Source organism: Salvia hispanica, chromosome 3 (assembly GCF_029641045.1).
Source record: "Salvia hispanica isolate PSC_SH4W2 chromosome 3, Shi_PSC_v1, whole genome shotgun sequence".
NCBI lineage: Eukaryota > Viridiplantae > Streptophyta > Magnoliopsida > Lamiales > Lamiaceae > Salvia > Salvia hispanica.
Window position 1 is genome coordinate 27,864,140 of NC_142694.1, and position 19,281 is coordinate 27,883,420.

The 19,281-nt window shown below is 34.4% G+C and overlaps 2 protein-coding genes across 7 annotated transcripts; both read right to left on the reverse strand.

Annotated features, from left to right (window-relative positions):
* Positions 1-3,205: 3,205 nt before the first annotated feature.
* Positions 3,206-7,659, reverse strand: LOC125215354 (ras-related protein RHN1). Of its 6 annotated transcripts, none has more exons than XR_007175252.2 (9): positions 7,346-7,659; positions 7,184-7,261; positions 6,846-7,013; positions 6,575-6,623; positions 6,282-6,355; positions 5,726-5,819; positions 3,563-3,683; positions 3,408-3,458; positions 3,206-3,285 (listed from the first exon to the last, which is right to left on the reverse strand). XR_007175252.2 is itself a non-coding variant. In XM_089066457.1 (8 exons), the coding sequence occupies exons 1-7, from the start codon at positions 7,382-7,384 to the stop codon at positions 3,583-3,585; spliced, it is 603 nt and encodes a 200-aa protein (XP_088922583.1). In that variant the 5' UTR covers positions 7,385-7,659; the 3' UTR covers positions 3,206-3,285; positions 3,563-3,582. The 6 variants fall into 6 exon arrangements, 4 of the variants coding, with proteins under 4 accessions (XP_088922583.1, XP_047972707.2, XP_047972706.2 ...); XR_007175251.2 differs by having other exon boundaries at positions 3,408-3,466; XM_089066457.1 differs by lacking the exon at positions 3,408-3,458.
* A 697-nt stretch (positions 7,660-8,356) lies between these two features.
* PAO4 (polyamine oxidase 4) lies at positions 8,357-12,725 on the reverse strand. The gene is made up of 10 exons (XM_048115042.2): positions 12,164-12,725; positions 11,532-11,647; positions 11,342-11,430; positions 10,562-10,675; positions 10,385-10,472; positions 10,204-10,289; positions 10,011-10,113; positions 9,425-9,522; positions 8,882-9,311; positions 8,357-8,805 (listed from the first exon to the last, which is right to left on the reverse strand). Exons 1-10 carry the CDS (start codon positions 12,213-12,215, stop codon positions 8,491-8,493), a joined length of 1,491 nt encoding a protein of 496 aa, XP_047970999.2. The 5' UTR covers positions 12,216-12,725; the 3' UTR covers positions 8,357-8,490.
* Between the last annotated feature and the right edge of the window lie 6,556 nt (positions 12,726-19,281).

Genomic DNA, 19,281 nt, shown 5'->3' on the forward strand with positions numbered 1-19,281 from the left:
ACTTTACTCTCTCTCCACTTTAACTATTTATTATCATTTTTTTCAAAATGAGAGCTCAAAACGAAACGCCTCTATTACTGTGGAACGAAGGGAGTACTATTATTACTCACTACATTTAATATATTTTGTAAGAGTATATTTAATTATATATATTTGCACGCTAAACGGTAAAACGGTTCGACCAATAGTTAAATTGGTCGGACCTGTTGAACCGTGAACCAGTAGCCTCACCGGTTCACTCACCGGTCCGGTTTTTAAAACATTGCTTTGAAATGTGGCTAACAATTCTCATGGACCACCTTCGTACGAGAGAGGGTCATAATAATAAGCATTCCATATCGTATCTAAAGAAATTATGAATTTATTTGATAATTTCAAGTAAATTTAATATTCCTTCCGTTCAATAAAAATAAGCCATATTTTCTGTCTTGTACTAAGGTGGATTTGGTGTTATTTAATGAAAAAACTAAAAAATGGGTATAAATATAGTGTATGGTTGGAAAAGCTTTTTATATCAAAAATGAGATTTAGTTTATAATTAGAGATGGTCTAAAAATTATAAATAGTACATAGATCTATGCCCATATCAAAAAAATTGGAAAATCTTTTTAAAAAATAATTGGTACACTTTGAAATGTGGCTAACAATTCTCATGGACCACCTTAGTAAGAGAGAGAGGGGGTCATAATAATAAGCATTCCATATCATATCTAAAGAAATTGTGAATTTATTTGATATATTTCAAGTAAATTTAATACTCCTTCTGCTAAAAAAAAAAAATAAGCCATATTTTCTTTTTGTCTATCCCATAAAAACAGTCTATATCTATTTATGACAACATTTTTCTTATTCTCTTTTAATTTATCATTTATGGATCTCACTATATACTATATAATTTTAACTATTTTTTCTCTTTCTATCTTATTTATTAATTTTATATTAAAACTTGTGCCTATCCTAAATGGCCTACGGAGGGAGTAGTAAATATCCAGCCTAACATGTGGACTCTATATTATGCTACCATTCTAAATATCTAATCGCACAATTTAACTTGTGCCTACTCCTTTTGCTCTCTATTCCTTCTGTTTACAAAATCTAATTACATTTTTGAATCATTACTTTAAACTATAACTTAACTTAACATTTATAGGAATTGAACATACAAACACAACTCAACGGGATATTGGCAAAAATGAATGTCATTATGTAAAAAAATCTGACAATTTTATTAGTTGAAATAAAATGTAGTGAATACTTACCTTACAACAGAGAAAAATATTTTATTACTTTGACAGACTTTTTTATTGATTATATGATGGGGCAGTGTTCTTCAAATAGAGAACATAGTACAACAAAATACAGGGAAAATTGTGATCTGTCCCCATTATTTATTTCAGATAAAAAATGTTTGGAATTAGGTTTGATCCTTGACACATATTCATAAAAATGATGTAATATCTTGTTGGGGAGTCACTTTCAAAAGTCTAATGATCCTTGACCACAATTTCATACTCTAATTGATGTACTAATATCTAGATGGTGAGTCATTTTCAAAAGTGTAATGATAGATGTACCAATCCCATGTGGTTGCATTAGCTTTTTTGGTTGTGCCTTCGCTTATGTTGTATTGATGCGCATTATTACACTATATATGGAGTACTTCAATATGATGCGTCCTGCTAAACTTTGTAATGCTGCCTTTTTAACGATGAGCACCTATTCCATTTCCTACTCCATCTACTACTATACACACAAATATGATATCATTGATATGTGTGTGCAGTAGTTAGTAGGAGATGGAGTAGGTGGTTTCAAAACACAGTCGGGTGTCAGTATAACTGTGACCACTATCTAGCTTCGTGTGGTTGCATCGAAATGTGGATTACGAAATTGATGTTTAAAGGATAAGCAAAAAAGGAAATGAATTAAAAGCAATGCTCGCGGTAGCGCTTCACAACCATCGTGAATCAGCCGAGGAGCCCGGCTATACGCCCCTCCCTCCTTCAGCGGAAATAGTGGTAGACGACGTCGGCGGTCTTGGAGTGGGGCGGACAACTCGCCTCCCTCGACCGCCCCAATGGAGGCTCCACTACTCATGCTCTAAGAACTTAATTATTTTAACGATTTGCCCACAAATTTACCTAAGATGACAAATACGAATGTCAATGTACAACATTGTTCTTCTCAAGGTCTGATATAGTCATTGACATTCCAATTTTTCATGTCGGACTGAATTTGAGCAAATATGTAATTTGTGGAAAACTGGTACAACAATTAAGTTTATGTAGTTTTAAATCCTTTCAAAGTTCATTAAAAAACTAACGTTGCCCAAATGAATATCGAGTTTTTGGTATTACTCTATTCAACCCGATATCTATCGTCAAATTTGAGAATTGGGTGATAAACAATTTGGATATTTGGTATTGTGTTACCTGATTGAATATTGAATAATACCCAGTTTGTCAACCCACGTCAAAATGTCAAACAAATTAAAATTAAACGACAAATGCACGAAAATCAATAAAAACGTGGACATGCAATGGTGATCTACAAATTGTAAACATTGTAAACTTGAAAATTGCCACACTGCAAATCGGGTTTTCAGATATTTGATTTCACAGGACATACGAATCGAGTATTTAGGTACCTCAAATTATTTTGGAATCGGATTTCGGGTGCATTGTTTCGGTTGTTACGTATGCAAAGAAAATTATTTGGACATCCTCTGCTTAATGTTTTAAATACGTGTTAAAGTACACATGCAAAGAAAATTACGTATGCAATTTGTAACCTCATTCTTATGCCAAATACATATGTAAAACTACTTACCAAATTTCACAAAGATAAGATTAAAATGAGAATAATGCCATAAATTATAATCAAACACTTAATATTACCAAAAATAAAAACTTTTTTATAATCTGACAAAGTATTTCATTAAGGATAAGTTATAATTAATTAAGTCTAATTTAGAATATATATATTTATTTTATTAATGTGTACACAATTGTGGAAAGACTTGCATCATGAATAAGTGAGTACGATTTCAACCTTTAATGAGCAGAAATGGTCGACATTTGTGACATTAGACTTCCATTATAACCTAAAGGATTCATAAGATTGCAAGCTCCTCAATTGTTTGAGATCTAACAAAATATTATCTTTAAATATACTACGACATGAAGTATAACAAATTAGACGAACATTATCGTGGACAAATTGGGTCATTCTTGATTCACATACTAGGTCACGCTCTTGATTTAAGGTACGGGAATGCAAAACCCGCTGCAGAGGTGAAGAGATGAAATTTTATGATTAGTCAGCAGTCGACATACTCGCACAAAAAAAAACTACATTTACAGCTTCCTATGAGAGACAGATCATGAAAAGACCATAATGAGTCTCACATGAACACTTCTCGCAACATCCATGGACGCAGGACATACAAAGAAAAGTACCTGCCGGTCTAATGCAGAAGCATATCAGTCAGGATAGATTGACAGCATGGAAAGAAAAAAAATAGAACAAGACAAGGCAAGAGAACTAATGTGGAGGATCATACAGTTATTTCCCAGGCACTTCTTAACCACAACATGATGCAGCACGGGATCCGTCTGCAGGTCTATCAACCAAGAGCATTCCTGCTGGATTCTGGGTGGGTTGAGCTCTAGGTAACTTCTTAGCTGTGAATATAGCAAGGATAAATTAACAATGGCAATAATTGGGAATACTAATTCAAGAGGCAAGAAGCAAACAGAAATACAGCATTCACAATGTTTACAATGTTTCTTCTTTACATGGACTAAGATTCACAAGACTTTGTTAACATAATATAATATCCAGAAAACGGTCTTAAGAAGAAATATGAAACATGGATAAGGCTTCCATAATGACAGATAAAACAGGGAGAATTAAGATATGGAAACAGATGCCTAGCCAAGCAGTTACACAGTACACACTATCATGTATCAGTGCGTGTATTCTAACGGAGTATAATTTTGGTTTAATATGTACTGGTAAAAAAGTGCCAGGATGAAACATACAAGAAGAACTATGCATCTTCTAGCAAGTAGCAAACATTGAACCAGTGTTTTTCATAACACCAGGAAGGTACAGAATTTGCTCAATACACAAAAGAGAAAACATATCAATTGAGGTGTTATTTTTGTTATTGAGCTTTCAGATGAACATAAAGGGTCAATCCAGAAATAAGCTAGAAGAATCATGATCTCATTCACAAGATAGCCCCAAGAAATAGTATGTATTGATAAATCTTCTTTACCAAAGCCCCAAAGTCAGATCAAAAATTTAAAGTTCCTAAAAGGATCAATTTCCTAGGGATTCATGAAGGAACTACAGGATCTGTTCAAACATGAGAAAAACAAGCTCATCCTAAGTCCACAATGGAGTGTACTTGATATAAAATATATCAACAAGCCTGTGCTTTTCACCATGTCCATTGTGACTATCAGTGGCTTGGTTAAGCGCTCACTCACCTTGCATATAATGCAGGTATTAGACACGACGGTTATACTAAAATACTCATGCGTCCAGATTGTTGAACAACTGCGCATCTGTAAAGTATCCAGTGCGGATCCAGGAAATAATTTTTGAGGGGGCAGAATCAATAGAAGCGAACAGATGACGGTGAATGACGTGTTTCTTTTTACATTAATCAGGGGTAAATTTGTAATTCACAAATCAAGCTTTTTAAAATCTCGAAACGACATCATTTAATGTCTTCTTCTTCTTCCAAAAATATTATCAGGGTGGTGACCGTAGTGGCGTAGCGTAGCATACCGACCTAAGGAAGAATTAGATCATCCTTCCGATTTAGATAGGCTATGTCAATTTATTATTTCGTTTCAGAAAATATACTCTCTGACCCCTAAAAATAGAGACTTTTGGGACGGCACAAGTTTTAATGCAAAGTTGGTAAAGAATGAGAAAGAAAGAGAAAAGTACTCCCTCCGTTCCAATAAATATGAAACATTTGGTTTTCGGCACGGGATTTATGCAGCGTTGTTTTGTGAGTTAATGAAGAGAGAGTAAAGTAAGAGAGATGAAAATGTAGAGATGGTGTTGTTTCCATTTTAGGAAACGTTTCATTTTTAATGGGACAACCCAAAAAGGAAAACGTTTCATTTTTAATGGGACAGAGAGAGTGCTAGTGGATAATGAGACTCACCTTAGTAGTAGTCGAATGTGGTGTGAAAATGTTTCTAAAATAAAAAAGTGGACAAGTTGAATTCCACTGACTGAAGAAGTAGTATAGGAAAGAAACCTAATGAAAGAGTAAAGAAGGAAATGCTTAATGTTTAAGGCTCTCTAATTGACAACTTGATGGCAATTTGACAGAAAATTAAGATTTTAGTTCTTTAAACAATGGAAACTATTAAGCCCCCTACTTGATCCTTTTCTTCTGTACATTTTCACTGATTATTCTTCCACTTCTCAAGAAATCCTTTTTCAAGCAACAGAATTTTTATGGAGAGTATATACCAAGAACGCTTCAAGAAGGAATTACAGTTGAAATAATCATAACACACAGAAACCTTCTGATACAAAGACATTGGTTAGATAAGTAAGAACAGGGGGTAAGTATAAATGTATAATAAGGAAAATGTGAAACAATAGATGCATTTGAATTTTCATAATCCTTGACAGCATTCCTCCAAATTCAAAACACGAAAACAAGCAACTGGAAACAAAGAAAGAAACATACCTATTTCATAGAATGTATCATTCACATTAACTGCAGTTTTTGCAGAGGTTTCCAAGAAGAAAAGACCATTTTCATCAGCATAAGCACGTGCTTCCTACAAACAGTAACAAAACAACTAGCATTGTTCAGAGCATAAGTAGCTTCAGCATAAGTTAGATAACTATCAATGAATTAATACCGATATGAGTTCACCTATCAAGACACGACATTATGCAAGTGGAGATTTAAATAAACTACAACAATTTTATGATGATCAAAGGTCAAAGAACTATCTACTGCAAAAACTTTCTACACCCAAATTGAATTGCTCGTTTCATCTTTCTAGTCTTATTTCATAATCTCCTGCACAGGAGGTGATAGAAGAGGAAGAGAAAGCTTTACATACAGGTTGGTGGTATTCAAATTCTTTACAAATGTTGTAGTATATACACCCTCACAGAAAAGCATGCGAAAACGAGGTGGCATATAAGACCACATTAATGATTAAACTAAGGGTGATGAAGAACAGCGGCATTTGAACAGATAATTGCACCCCAATAAAAAACAGCATACTTACTTCTGCAGTTACATTCCTCTTGTCTTCAAGATCACATTTATTTCCAGCCAGTGCCATTACCATGCTAGGATTACCTGCAGACATTGAGAACACGTGTCAGCACATACATAAACAAAGAGAAAGAAAAAAGTAAAAATAAACAAAACAACAACTGGTATATGTCTCTTCCTTATTCCCTGAGATCCCAAGCCCTACTCTAGTGTAAATCGAATGAGTGGTCAACCCCATTCACGATATTAGGCCTATGCTTATCTCAAGCAGCTCAAAGGAGAAACAACCAAAAATATAAGCACCTTGCTTTTGTAGTTCCTGCACCCACTTCTTAGCCTTTGCAAATGAATCCTGCATCACCAAGCAGAAGCAAAAGGCAATATCCATATAACAAACCTCAGAAATCACACCCTTATTTATTGTTTGTGAAAAAGACATGATAAAAACAAGATAATAGAGTGCTTGGTGCCAAAAAATAAAATGAATGGCAAGATCAGCAAAGTATATTGATACAGCCAGTATATATAATTCATCAGATCTATATAACATGCATAATGAGGGTTGTGTGAATACCGAGCTAGTGATGTCGTAAACGATTATCGCAGCAGCAGCACCTCTATAATACATGGGAGCCAAGCTATGATACCTCTCCTGGCCAGCAGTGTCCCAGATCTCAAACTTCACAGTGGCACTGTTCACAGATACCGTCTGTGAGAAGAAGGCCGCCCCGATGGTTGATTCCTGTGAAATAAACAGAAACAAATCGATGAAATTAACACAGACATCTCATTCTGAATCAAAATTAAATAACCCCAAATTTACGATCAATAGCAATGATGAGTATCCGCCATTCATCTACACACAATGTAATCAACGATGATAGGTATAGAAGATTGGGGATGAAGAATTACTTGGAATTCGAGAAATTGGCCCTTTACGAAACGTATGACAAGGCTCGATTTACCAGTGCCCATGTCTCCAAGTAAGACCTAAGAAATGAAAATCCCCAAAATCATTGAAAAGTAGAAAAGAAACAAGCAGAAGAAAATGATGGTGGAGAGAACGCGACTAACGAGTTTAGCATTGAGGTTATTGTGAGCCGTATCAGCCATAGCCCTTGTTGAGAGAATGAAGAAGAGTAGCTTGCAAAACAGAGCTCGGAAGCAATGAGAAAGTGTGAATTTCACAGAAAATTGAAGAGGGAAGAGGTGGTGGTGGTGGTGATGGTGATGGTGATGGTGATGGTGGGGAGAATTGTTGGTTTTTGAATTGGACTTTTCTCACCGACCTGATAAAGTGACGACGGTTCAAAATCATACTAATTGTTCCTTCCAAATTTCGTAACAATCATAGTAACAAATTCATAATCTTCTACTATTTGGATTTGGATTGTTACACCCTTTTAATGCTACACCTACACATCAATATTTGAAAGCTTTTGTATTGTTTCATGCTCCCTCCGTTTCGTCCCCCATTAAAAGTCACATTTTTCCATTTCGGTCCGTCCCCAATTAAGAGTCACACTTCATTTTTACCATAAATGGTAAGTAGGTCCCACATTCCACTAACTCACTTCACACACATTTTATTATAAAACCAATATAAAAAGGTGGGTCTCACATTCCACTAACTTTTTCAACCAACTTTTCTTTACATTTCTTAAAACCCGTGTTCAGTCAAACCGTGACTCCTAATCGGGGACGGAGGGAGTACTATTTACCAATTTAATTGATTATTCATTCTTCAACTAGGTTCTACTTCCTATATAATTGCCGTAATCATTGCTAATTTTATACGAACACGGCACGAAACTAAGTTCTATAAACATATTAATTCCACAAAATGGGGCATCTTCAAATAGGAATCTTCAAATAGGAGAATTCGGAAAAGCAAAACAAATCGAATTGACATAATCTTTATCAACCCATTCCATTAACGATGATTATATTAATGAAGAATTAAAGTTTAACCTTCATTTATTAGGATGCTCAATTAAATGACTAGTCTTTAAGTTATAGTAACAAGGTGTGCAATAAGACCCATAACTATTAATGTGAGGACTATAAATTATCAAAGTGTCACTATTAAAACAAGAAATAGAAATAGAAATAGAATCCAAAGTTTGAGAATAACATCCAAGGGAGAAACAGTAGAGTGACAATGAGACTAAAGGCTTATGCCAAATCTCAGAGGAAAAAGACAAAAAAAAAAACAATCTTCACAATCTAGAGATCTGAAGAGGAACAGTTATTTCAACAATTTCCTCTCGACAAGCAACGAGGGGGTTCCTTTCCAGCGTTCCCATCCTCTGCATCAGATGCCTCTCACAGTTTTCAGCCGCCATAACTCCTGCTGAATACGCACCATGAACCGAACCTTGATGATCCACGCTCACTGCTTCACCTCCAAAGAAGATATTCCCCACGCTAGCCCGCAGCCGGTCATATATATCATCCGAATTACCCACTGCGTCATACGAGTAGCATCCCCGGATGTTGGGATCCATTCCCCAACGCGATACAAGATACTGGACCTGTCACCAACACCAACACACCGTCAAATGCTGTAACTTGTTGTCATACGTAAAATTACTCAAAATGTCTACTTACAGGCTCTGTGGCATCCGGAAACATTCCCTTCAGCTGCACCATCACAAAATCAGCAACAGCCTCATCAGACAGCTTCTCTAGATCGTTGGCAAGAGCTCCGGCTGCCATGTAGACAAGGACTGGATGACCCGTTGCCTTGTGCAGATTCAGAAAGTAGCCACAAGAATATGAAGTGTTGGCAACAACGCCCAAGAACTCCACATTAGGCCAAAACACATGGTCAAATTTCAATGCGATCTTGTTCTCATTCCCTATCCCAAGATCTGATATTGCAGATAATTTCCATTCGGGGAGCTTAGGCTCAAACTCAATTACCTTCGCCTTTAGAACACCCAATGGAACAGTGATAATTACAGCATCTGCAACAAAGTTCCTCCCATCTTCAACTGCTACTGTAACCTTCTTATACCCATTGACAATCTTTTTTACCCTGTTAATGGCATTCGTGAGTTAATCTTCTAAGAGAGTGAGATGAAAAAAAGAAGTAGAGAGTAAAGAGGGAACTGAGATGAAAGAAATAACGAGAATATAAAACATGCATACCGATGATTTAAGCGAATATCAATATCTCTTGACAGTGCCTTTATCACAGGATCATACCCTTGCACCATAAGCCCGTGACCACCAGAAAGGAGTTGTTCCTGAACAAGCACGAATTCCGAAAGGCAGGTTAAGCAATAAAGGTCAATCACATTCACAACAAATCATAATACAGATATTATGCATGGAAGCCTAGGAGCAATACCTCGATTAGTAACTCCAGTATAGGAAAATTATGTCCTTAACATGAACTAAGTTCTACATGCTTCACTTCTATTCCAATAAGAACTTTAAGATGGATACTTAACATATACAAAGAACATTCAACATCTTTGAAGAAAGATCAAGGCAGTTACTCTAAATTTCATATATAAATTTTGATATTAGAATAAGTATTGACTTCCATACAACATTTAACCCAAAGTGAACTACATTGTCATTTCCAGAATAAATTTGATTTGATTAACAACTATTATGAATTCATAGTACTAATAGTAACAATTGCCGAGACCCTATTATTTTAGGAGAGCTAAAAATGCTACATGAAAAGCAGAGCAGTCCACAAACTGCAGAAAGGCGGACATTTTACCTGATCCCAGGCTCTCAGTGATATCATTTCTGTATCTGCAGCAAACCAAGCCTCCATTCGACATATATACCACTGCAACACTTCATAAGCAAGGCCTTCTTGTCTGATCAGAGGCATATTAACCGTAAGCAACGAAAATCTATATTTGACCATGTACTTTAAAATACCACAAGGGCGTAATAGTTTCTGGTACCTTAACTCTGGATTCTTTTCCAGCACGATCAAAATTGCTTCTTTAACAGACATGTCACTGATCTGTCCATCCCTCACTTTATCCGTCTAGAAAAGATAAACCATTACTAAGTAAGCATGCATGTAGAAGATAGATTTCGGCGCTGTTTATACTGAAACATATTCATAGAATGAGGTCATACCTCCTCAAGGATTTTCTTAAATGTGACTCCAACTTCAGTGACTATATTTGGAGGAACTTGTTGCCCATTTCTGTCGAAAAGTGCATAACTGCAGTGACCAAAGACAAAAAATCAAGATCCTTAGACAGAAAATTATGATGTATTGCAGATTGATGTGCAGGTATAATAGTTACATACCTTTCCAAATCATGATCATATAGAATGGAGTCATCACCACTTGTACGATACATTGTGAGGCCCAACCGACGGATGACAGGAGACAAGGGATTCTCGTTGCAAACACCGTGTAACCTGAAATGAAATATATATGTTAAATAGCATTTTTTTTTTTATAAAAATAAGCATATTATGCACATATGTGCAAACCAAATCTATTGCAAAGTGCAAACAAAACCAGGTATCATGATTGGAATTTTCAGGTTTCCCAATTCACATCAACTAATCTAAAAATAGAGTTCAAAATCATAATGATACACAGCTATACATACACATGGAGTTGTGTATTGGTGAAACCAGCATTATATTCAATAATCTGTGAAAAAAGCAATATTGTACTCCATTATAAACATCATAAAATAGTATAATTATAAATAAAATTATTGTATAGTATACATTAATAACATTATCACAGAAATTCATTATCGTATGTAAAAGAAAACATAATTTCGTTTGAGAATGAATCTTGACCATCCATCAATAAATATCTATGGACTGGACTGATGGACTGGACTGGACTGGTTTATAGATACCATAAGGATCTTTTTGCTTTTTTACGTTTGAGAGCACAGCACACACTATTGGGTCACTTTAGAATCTCAAAAAGGGAAGGAAGCACAAAAATTAGAGGAGCCTTAGTCAACACATAATAAAGCCCTATGACGTATCAAACATATAGAGTCGCAAGGCATGCTTCTCTTTCAGAAATGATATGACAGAAGAAAAAAATTTTAAACCAACCATGAAGCTCCCATGTCCACCGGGCAACCAAATGAGTAATCTGTGTGGATGCGCCCACCAATTCTATCTTGAGATTCCAATAAGATCACCTGAACAGAGTTACAGAACCCACATCAACCACCCAAAAAGAAGATAAATAAATCAACCCCAATCACTATAAGAAGAATCCAATATAACTAAGAGATTCCACCTTAAAAGATGCATTCTGAAGCGTGCGCGCAGCAACAATCCCTGATATACCCCCACCAATGACAATAACAGAAGGTGAAGCACTGTTTGATCTATCAGCAAGGGACGCATAAATGTCTGGACACCACATGACAATACATCATTATGATGACGAATTCATACGAATAATAGGAGTTCCAAAACATAAAGCAGGAGGTATATTCTATACTTTCATGGCAACAATTAAAAGAATAAATGGAACATACTCAACATAGACAGATGAAACAGATAATTTCAACGTGAAGCATGGACAAGGCAGAGCTTGTTAATGTTATACTAGTACTAATTTTCAGATAGACAATCTTTCTTGGGAAGCAAAGTCACCACCATGATATTCACTTTCTTTCAACCAATTGCGACAAAATTAAGATTTCACCGAGACAAATCCAAAACAGGTGATCATCGACACAGAAAATATGATACCAGATGATTATCAAACAAACGCATTAGAGTCCTGATCTAAGTTGGAATAATAGTAAGCGTGAAAAAAAATCATAAGTTAAAGCGTGTCATCGCCAAATCTAACAATCTGCTGTCATTTACCTAGCATTATATTAAACAAGAAAACAATCGAAATTCGAAACTATTGCTCACCATCATAAAAGTCACCGGAGAGAGAATCATCGCCATATTTGAGTTCCATCATACGACAACCACGAAATCTCGCTCTACCTCCGCCCACTCTCTGAAATTCGAAGAAGCAACCGAAACCAAAATCGATCTCACAAAAACACAATCGGATCTCGAAACGAAGAAAGAGGGGAATTTACGGGTGTATAGGAACAGGGAAATTGGAAATCAATTGAGAAGAGTGATAAAGGAGGAACAACAAGAGGCCGGCAATGAAGCGGCTGAGATTGTTGGCGGAGCGGAGATTATCATCAAACCAGCTCATAATAATCATAATCAGAGAAGAAGCAGCATTCACAGTATCGAGAATGGGAAGCGATGGCCAGTTTCACAACCGATGGGTTATCCGTCCTCGGTTGCATAGATCGATCAATTGCTATTAGAACTATGAATCCTTTCCGGAGAAAACCGCCTCCCCTAATTCTCGCTGTAGCGCTGTGTTTGGTAGGTTTTTGTTTTGATTTTGGGAGTAGGAATTTATAGGCAGAGAAGGAAATTATGAGAGGCGTCGGATTCGCGATTTTTATGCAAGGTTATGTGCATGAACGCTGTTTATATATTGTTCATTTGTTCAGGGGCAAATACGTCATTTACGAGAGGGTCACAGCTTAGATTTGGGTGGAATCGACAGACTAGACTAGCCCAACAATGTCGGCTTCCGCGATATTTCCTTCTCTCCCAATTCATACAGATGCTTTTGGTTTTGGAGTTTGAATCCAATTGCAATTCCTTTTGCTGAGCTGGACGCATGGAAATATCTATCTATCCCAGTAAATATAAAAAATATTTATCCTGTTTCAAAAAAATATGAAATATATTTATTTTTTATATGAGATTTTATGTAGTAATATCATTTCATGAATTAATACAGAAAAAATATAGAAAAAAAATAAAATATACAAATAATATTGTTTTCATTTTTAAAAAAAACATTTTATTTTAGTGGAAAGGAATGAGTTATCTCTCATGGTAGTTTTGCTCTAATCCATCTTGTTCAAAGGCCATATAACCAAGGACAGAACTAGAAATATAAATAAGCCGGTGCTAAAATTATACATAAAAAACTATTTGTAATTGCGTATAATAAATAAATATATATTTAAATTAATATTATTTCAATATTTTAAACACCTTTATTTATTTTATAAATTTGTAAAATAATGAAAACACAATACATAATAAATTTCAAATACAAAATTTAATATATTTTTTACATGAGATAATAGTCATTCAAATTATAAAATTTTAGTTAAAAAATTGGCGAGTCTCGTAACATTTGAACTTAGAATATTAAATCCCACAACATGTCGTATTTTGATAATGTCGTATTTTGAACTTACAAAATGTCGTATTTTGATAATGTTTAAAAAGATAATGTTTTACTAAAATAAAGAAGAAAAAAAGGGAAAATATGCATTCTAATATATTTTATAATTCTAGATCTAATACTCTACTTTCAAATAAATTAACTACGATTTGAAAAAAAAAAATATTATGTAAATGACTACAGATATGCAAAACATTTTGTTAAACAGAAACCCATGTACTATTAAACTATAAATGCAAGAAAATTAGCATTAGGTATAATATTCCAAAAAGAAAATTGCAAATTCGGTTATACTTCTATATAAGGAATTATAATAATTTTCTAATTAAAAGTGGACCCCGCACGGCCGTAAATTTAATGATAATTACTCTCTAATTATTTCCCCTTTTTTCCTATCGTCTTCTTCCCCTTTCCCACTTCCCTTGGTCATTTCTGTAAACAATGTAAAAGAGACATATGCAGGGCCGGCCACAGTGAAGTTACCAGGACCGCCGCCGGCCAAGCCCCCGCTGGAGCGACGGCTTGGCCCATGGTAGTTCCGTCCCTGCATACAACGTTGTTTAATTTATTAAGTTATAAAAATAATTAGAAAAGAGTGATATTTTTTATTTAGAAATATACTACTATCATATATTGAATGACATATTTCAAAGATGAAAACTTATCAATTTTGAATGGGATAAGAGGAGTATTACGTTTCATTCTTTTAACGAAAACTTATCAATTTGATTATAGTAGGGCTTAGTTGGAAAGTTTAAAACGACATTAATTGACTGTTAACAAAATTAGGTTTTTCTTTATATCAATTAAATTTTCTTTTAGACAGAGTATGTTAGGTTGGGATTTATGAGTCCAATTGAGAACTAAGATGCATTTTCAACCACTCCTTCACAATTTTTGTGGGATGTCAACTAGTGGGCATAATTGTCATTTTTGCGCGACGTCAACTATAGAGAATAACAAACGTTATTTATGTCAATTATTATGTAAACAACAACATTTTACAAATAATTAATGTCAACAACAAATATTTTCATGTCAACGACTTATATTATTGACATGGATTATACATATAGTTGACATTATAGTGTATAGTTGACATGGATTGTATATATAGTTGACATTATATGTGTGTAGTTGACATCAATTGTATATGTAGTTGACATGGATTATAAACATAATTGACATTATATGTATGTAGTTGACATGAATTGTATATGTAGTTGACAAAAAAAATTAAAAAATAAAACTTCAAAAAAAATTTAAAAAAAATAAAAGAAAATATCTATTGAATAAAATATACCATAAAATTGCCATTCTACCCTTTCATAATTAATTAATTTAAAAATATTTTTCATGTCTCAATTAATCAAAACCCTTAATTAACATTTATTAGCTTTCATTATTACTTATATTTCCTTATGTATTAGGAGTAGCATTTATACTTTAAACATAATTAAGTTGTGTGGGACAAGTTGTAAGCGACATATTTGTTGATTAATAATTTTGTGAGTTTAAATCTCACTCTTTTTCTTTTCAAATTTGATGTATAATTATAGTAGAAATTCCATCAACCTATCAAATTTGTGGCTTCTTTATTATTCAATTGTTCTTTCTTTTCGTTCTTAGTTGGGTTGTCTCTCACTATAGATTCAATACTTATTTGTGGTGAACTCAAGGTCGAAAATATCCTTCAACTATCCAACAGGTTATTCCTTCAAATCGAAGGCAGAACACGTTGGAGACTAGCTACCAAAATGAGCGTCATGCCTAGGCATGAAGAGGAAAAGGTTGTTCCACCACGCGCCACCCTCTCTAGGCCAATCATGGTGCGACATTGAGCTCACTAGCGGGCTTGCGAGTGAGTGTGCATTTTAGGCATTTTTTTGAATCATAAAAATTGTTTTTTTTATTCCATGTTTACTATAATATTCATATATACTCCTACATGTTACTTGATGGATTTCTACCTATTTTTTCATTTTTTTTATTCCTCCAATACCTCTTATTGTCATCTATAAATATCTCATTTGACACAAATTTTTTTCACACTAAAACAATCTATCTCATCCTAAATTTTCTCAATAATTTATCATGTTATCAATTAGGATACATCTAGGATCTTCGTTCCTAAGGATCTTATATGATGATTTCCAAAAATACTTGAATTACGGAATTAATATCTAAATTAAAATGCAAATTGACAGACATTGACCGGAATAAGGATCATAGGCATGTTTCTACAGATTATAAAATACTCTCTCCGTCCCATAATAAGAGTCACTTTTATTGTGGGCACGAATTTTAAGAAATGTAAAGAATAGTGGGTTGGAAAAGTTAGTGGAATATGAGACCTGTTTTTTATATTGGTTTTATAATAAAATGCGAGTGAAGTGAGTTAGTTGAATATGAGACATACTTACCATTTATCGTAAAAATGAAGTTTAACCCTTAATGTGGGACGAACCAAAATGACAAACTGTGATTCTTATTGTAGGACAGATGAGTATTTTTTTAGTTGGTCATTTTTTTTAGACAAGGGTTTTCTATTCCCTCACTCCACCAATTGGATTCAACCTCGAATCTTCTAGTCAATTACTCTTACTCACTCACGAGTTTGAATTGCTCATAAGCAATAAACTATTAAACCCAAAATTTAAGATAGAGAAAATATCACAACTTGAGAAGTTCAGAGAACTTGCTATAATGACTTATATGAGAGTCTCTCGCAACTCTCGATCCCCACCCCTTTATTTGTACTGTTGTGATCAAAATAAGCTCATATGTGAATTTTTTTCGTTGTTTTTTGGTAGACAAGAAATGAAGCAAAAATGTTATTCGATGAAATTTGTGAGATACATATCCTTCTATTTTGAGGGAAAAACTATGAATTTGGATGGACCATAGAGAATAACACAGATTTACATGATATGTTAACATACCAAACACTTGAAAATAGTCATATAAGTATCTATAACTAGGCATTACTAACTTATCAAACAAGTACTGGATATATAATACTTGTTGTAATCTAAAAGACTATTTAATGAGCTTGGCTAGAGACCCAAAAAGATTCGGATATGACTTATCTTAAGAGTGTCCACAGTGGGAGGGCCGGGGCCCTTGGCCCGGAGTTGGCCCAGGCGCGGCCCCCCACTACCGAGGCGAGGAGGCGGTGCGGCCCAGGGGGGTGGACGAGAGAGAGCCGAGCTCTCGGCCAGGCCGAGGCCCTTGGGCGCGAGGCGCGGCTCGCCACTGCAGGGGCCGAGAGTCGCGGCCCTCCCCCTTTCCGATTTTTTTTTTTTTAATTTCGAAAATTGTTTTATAAATATTACTTCCTCCCATTTTTTATCATTCTCAATTCAAAACCCTAATTGCAATCTCTACCATTTTCAAACTCTAAAAAATGCAAGGTGGAGATGATTCTCCCGGCTATGGAGACTTGGGATTTGACAACTTTTCGTCTTCCCAACCGTGGAGATCGGGTCTCACCCCCCTCCATTTTAAAGGATGCATTTTTTTTAAAGGATGCATTTTTTAATTGTTACAAGCATATAATTTTTATTCTAGTAATATTAAAATATAATAAAAATGTATGAAAATAATTTAAATTGTTGAAATATAACAAAAAATGGTGATTAGTGGCCAAGTATTCATGGGCAAGGCCAAGTTTGTTGGGCATGCCCAAGAAATGGTGACTATGGCATGCCCAAAAAGGCCACCGCTATGGACACTCTGATATACTTCTGTTTAGTTAAATTAGCACAATTTAATTAAAGTATTTAATGAATAACTATCATGGCTATTTTAAGTGCATCGATTGATATTAATCAAATTCTTTCTGAAGTTATTAAAAATTACTATTTCTTTATATTCCTGCTAACATGATACATGCACATTTTCATAGCTTTGGTTGTATTCATATAAAAGAAAGTTATTTTTGAATGATGGGAATCATTAATCTTGCAAAGTAACAGAAATCAGAGTGATTTGGAATTAATTAGGTACATACTCAATACTTGATCGAGTATACCTAATAACAAGAGTTCAATACAAAACCCGACACTTACGAGTATCAAATATCTAATACATGTGAATATTAAGTTAAACATGGTATTACACGGTATCCACTATCCTTTAACATCACTACTATATAGTGTCATCGTCCATAACCATAACAAATATCCATCATCCTTCCTTCCAAAAAATTAAATTAAATAACCTCTTGGTACAAACAGTAGTATAAAGCACAATTTAAAAAAAAAAAAAGTGAACTTATTTTATTGCTTCAAAGCCTTCCAATAATAACGTATACTGTAGTACACTATAAGCTTTAAAATTTAATATTGTACTTATGACTCATCTATGAGTCGAACCAAAAAATCCAAACAGCCTAGATCTCCCCAAAAGTAATTAATTGGTATCCATGGTCCTACTCCTACCCCCCCAAAGAGTCCCCCACTTACTTGATTAGCACTTGCCCCACTTGTGTCTCCCATTTTGATTTCTTTGCCCCAACTGTTTCTCTCAATTTCAAGACAATAAGTTATTGCCCAATGTTCTGGTCCTAAAATTTGTTTTGCAAGTCAATTTGAAGTTAGTTTAGTCCTACTCAAACTCACATTAGTACATCATATTTCAAAGGTTTAAAGACTTAATTAGGTGTGTTTTAGTAATAGCTAGGCGAGCTATGAGAAAAAGAATAAAAGCTTATCCATTAATTTAAGAAAATAGTGTCAAACAAAAATTAAGTGCCATTAATTTAAGAATATAGTGTCAAACAAAAAGTAAGTACTACCCATATATACTCACAAGTTCTAACGTACACGTACTATTAACTTATAAATGGGAATCTACGTGTGCATACTTAAACAATAAGCAATAGTACATTTGTGAAAGGCTGTATTTTGGTTAAGGAGATCAATATCGAAAAAGAATACTAACAAAATGTGTAAGGCCATAAATCTGTGTAGGATTTTTATTCTCTCCATAATGAATTTAAATTAATCACGTCTCTTCCTACTCGTACTCGCCATGTGAATTTGATTCGAGTGATCCTATTTTTATACAAACATTCCAAAAATAAGAGAGATTTTTAATTTCAATTTCCCTGAATAACTTCATACCTATCGAATTTGTAATAACGATGTAGGGTCGTCTCTTACTCTCTTTTAACAAACATCAATAATTTATTCCTTTTTTTGTTATGAAAAATATCATATGCATTATAATTTATTATTGTGATTCAGCAAGATTAGATTTTTATTTTTCATATTACTAGTGGGAGGATAAAGTATGATTTGGTGCGGCATAATTTATTATAACATCATTAGACGACAAAAGAAGCCACCGGTTTTTCTGGTTTGTTGTATCGTATTCACGCTGTTCACTAAACTAATAACGTCAGGGGTATTAATGTAATTAAACCTGCCATGTAAGGATATTCCAAATGAATCTACCTGCTCTTTCTGGTCAAATTGGGCTTCTCACCAAAACCGCTTCAATAATTTACAATATAGTTCGATAAAGTTAATTTTTCTGAAATTTTTGAAAGTGATGTCTTTTTAAAATCATTTTTGAAAGTGATGTTACCTATACAGCTATTCTATAATATTTTTTTCAATAATTTGTTGTATTCTATAGATGATAACTACTGCTCACTCCGTGCTTTGTTACGGAATTTCGCTACTTTAGGACCGTTATAGTTACGACCGCTGTTCGCCAGCTCCCCTGTCATCAGGTCACCAACTTCCTT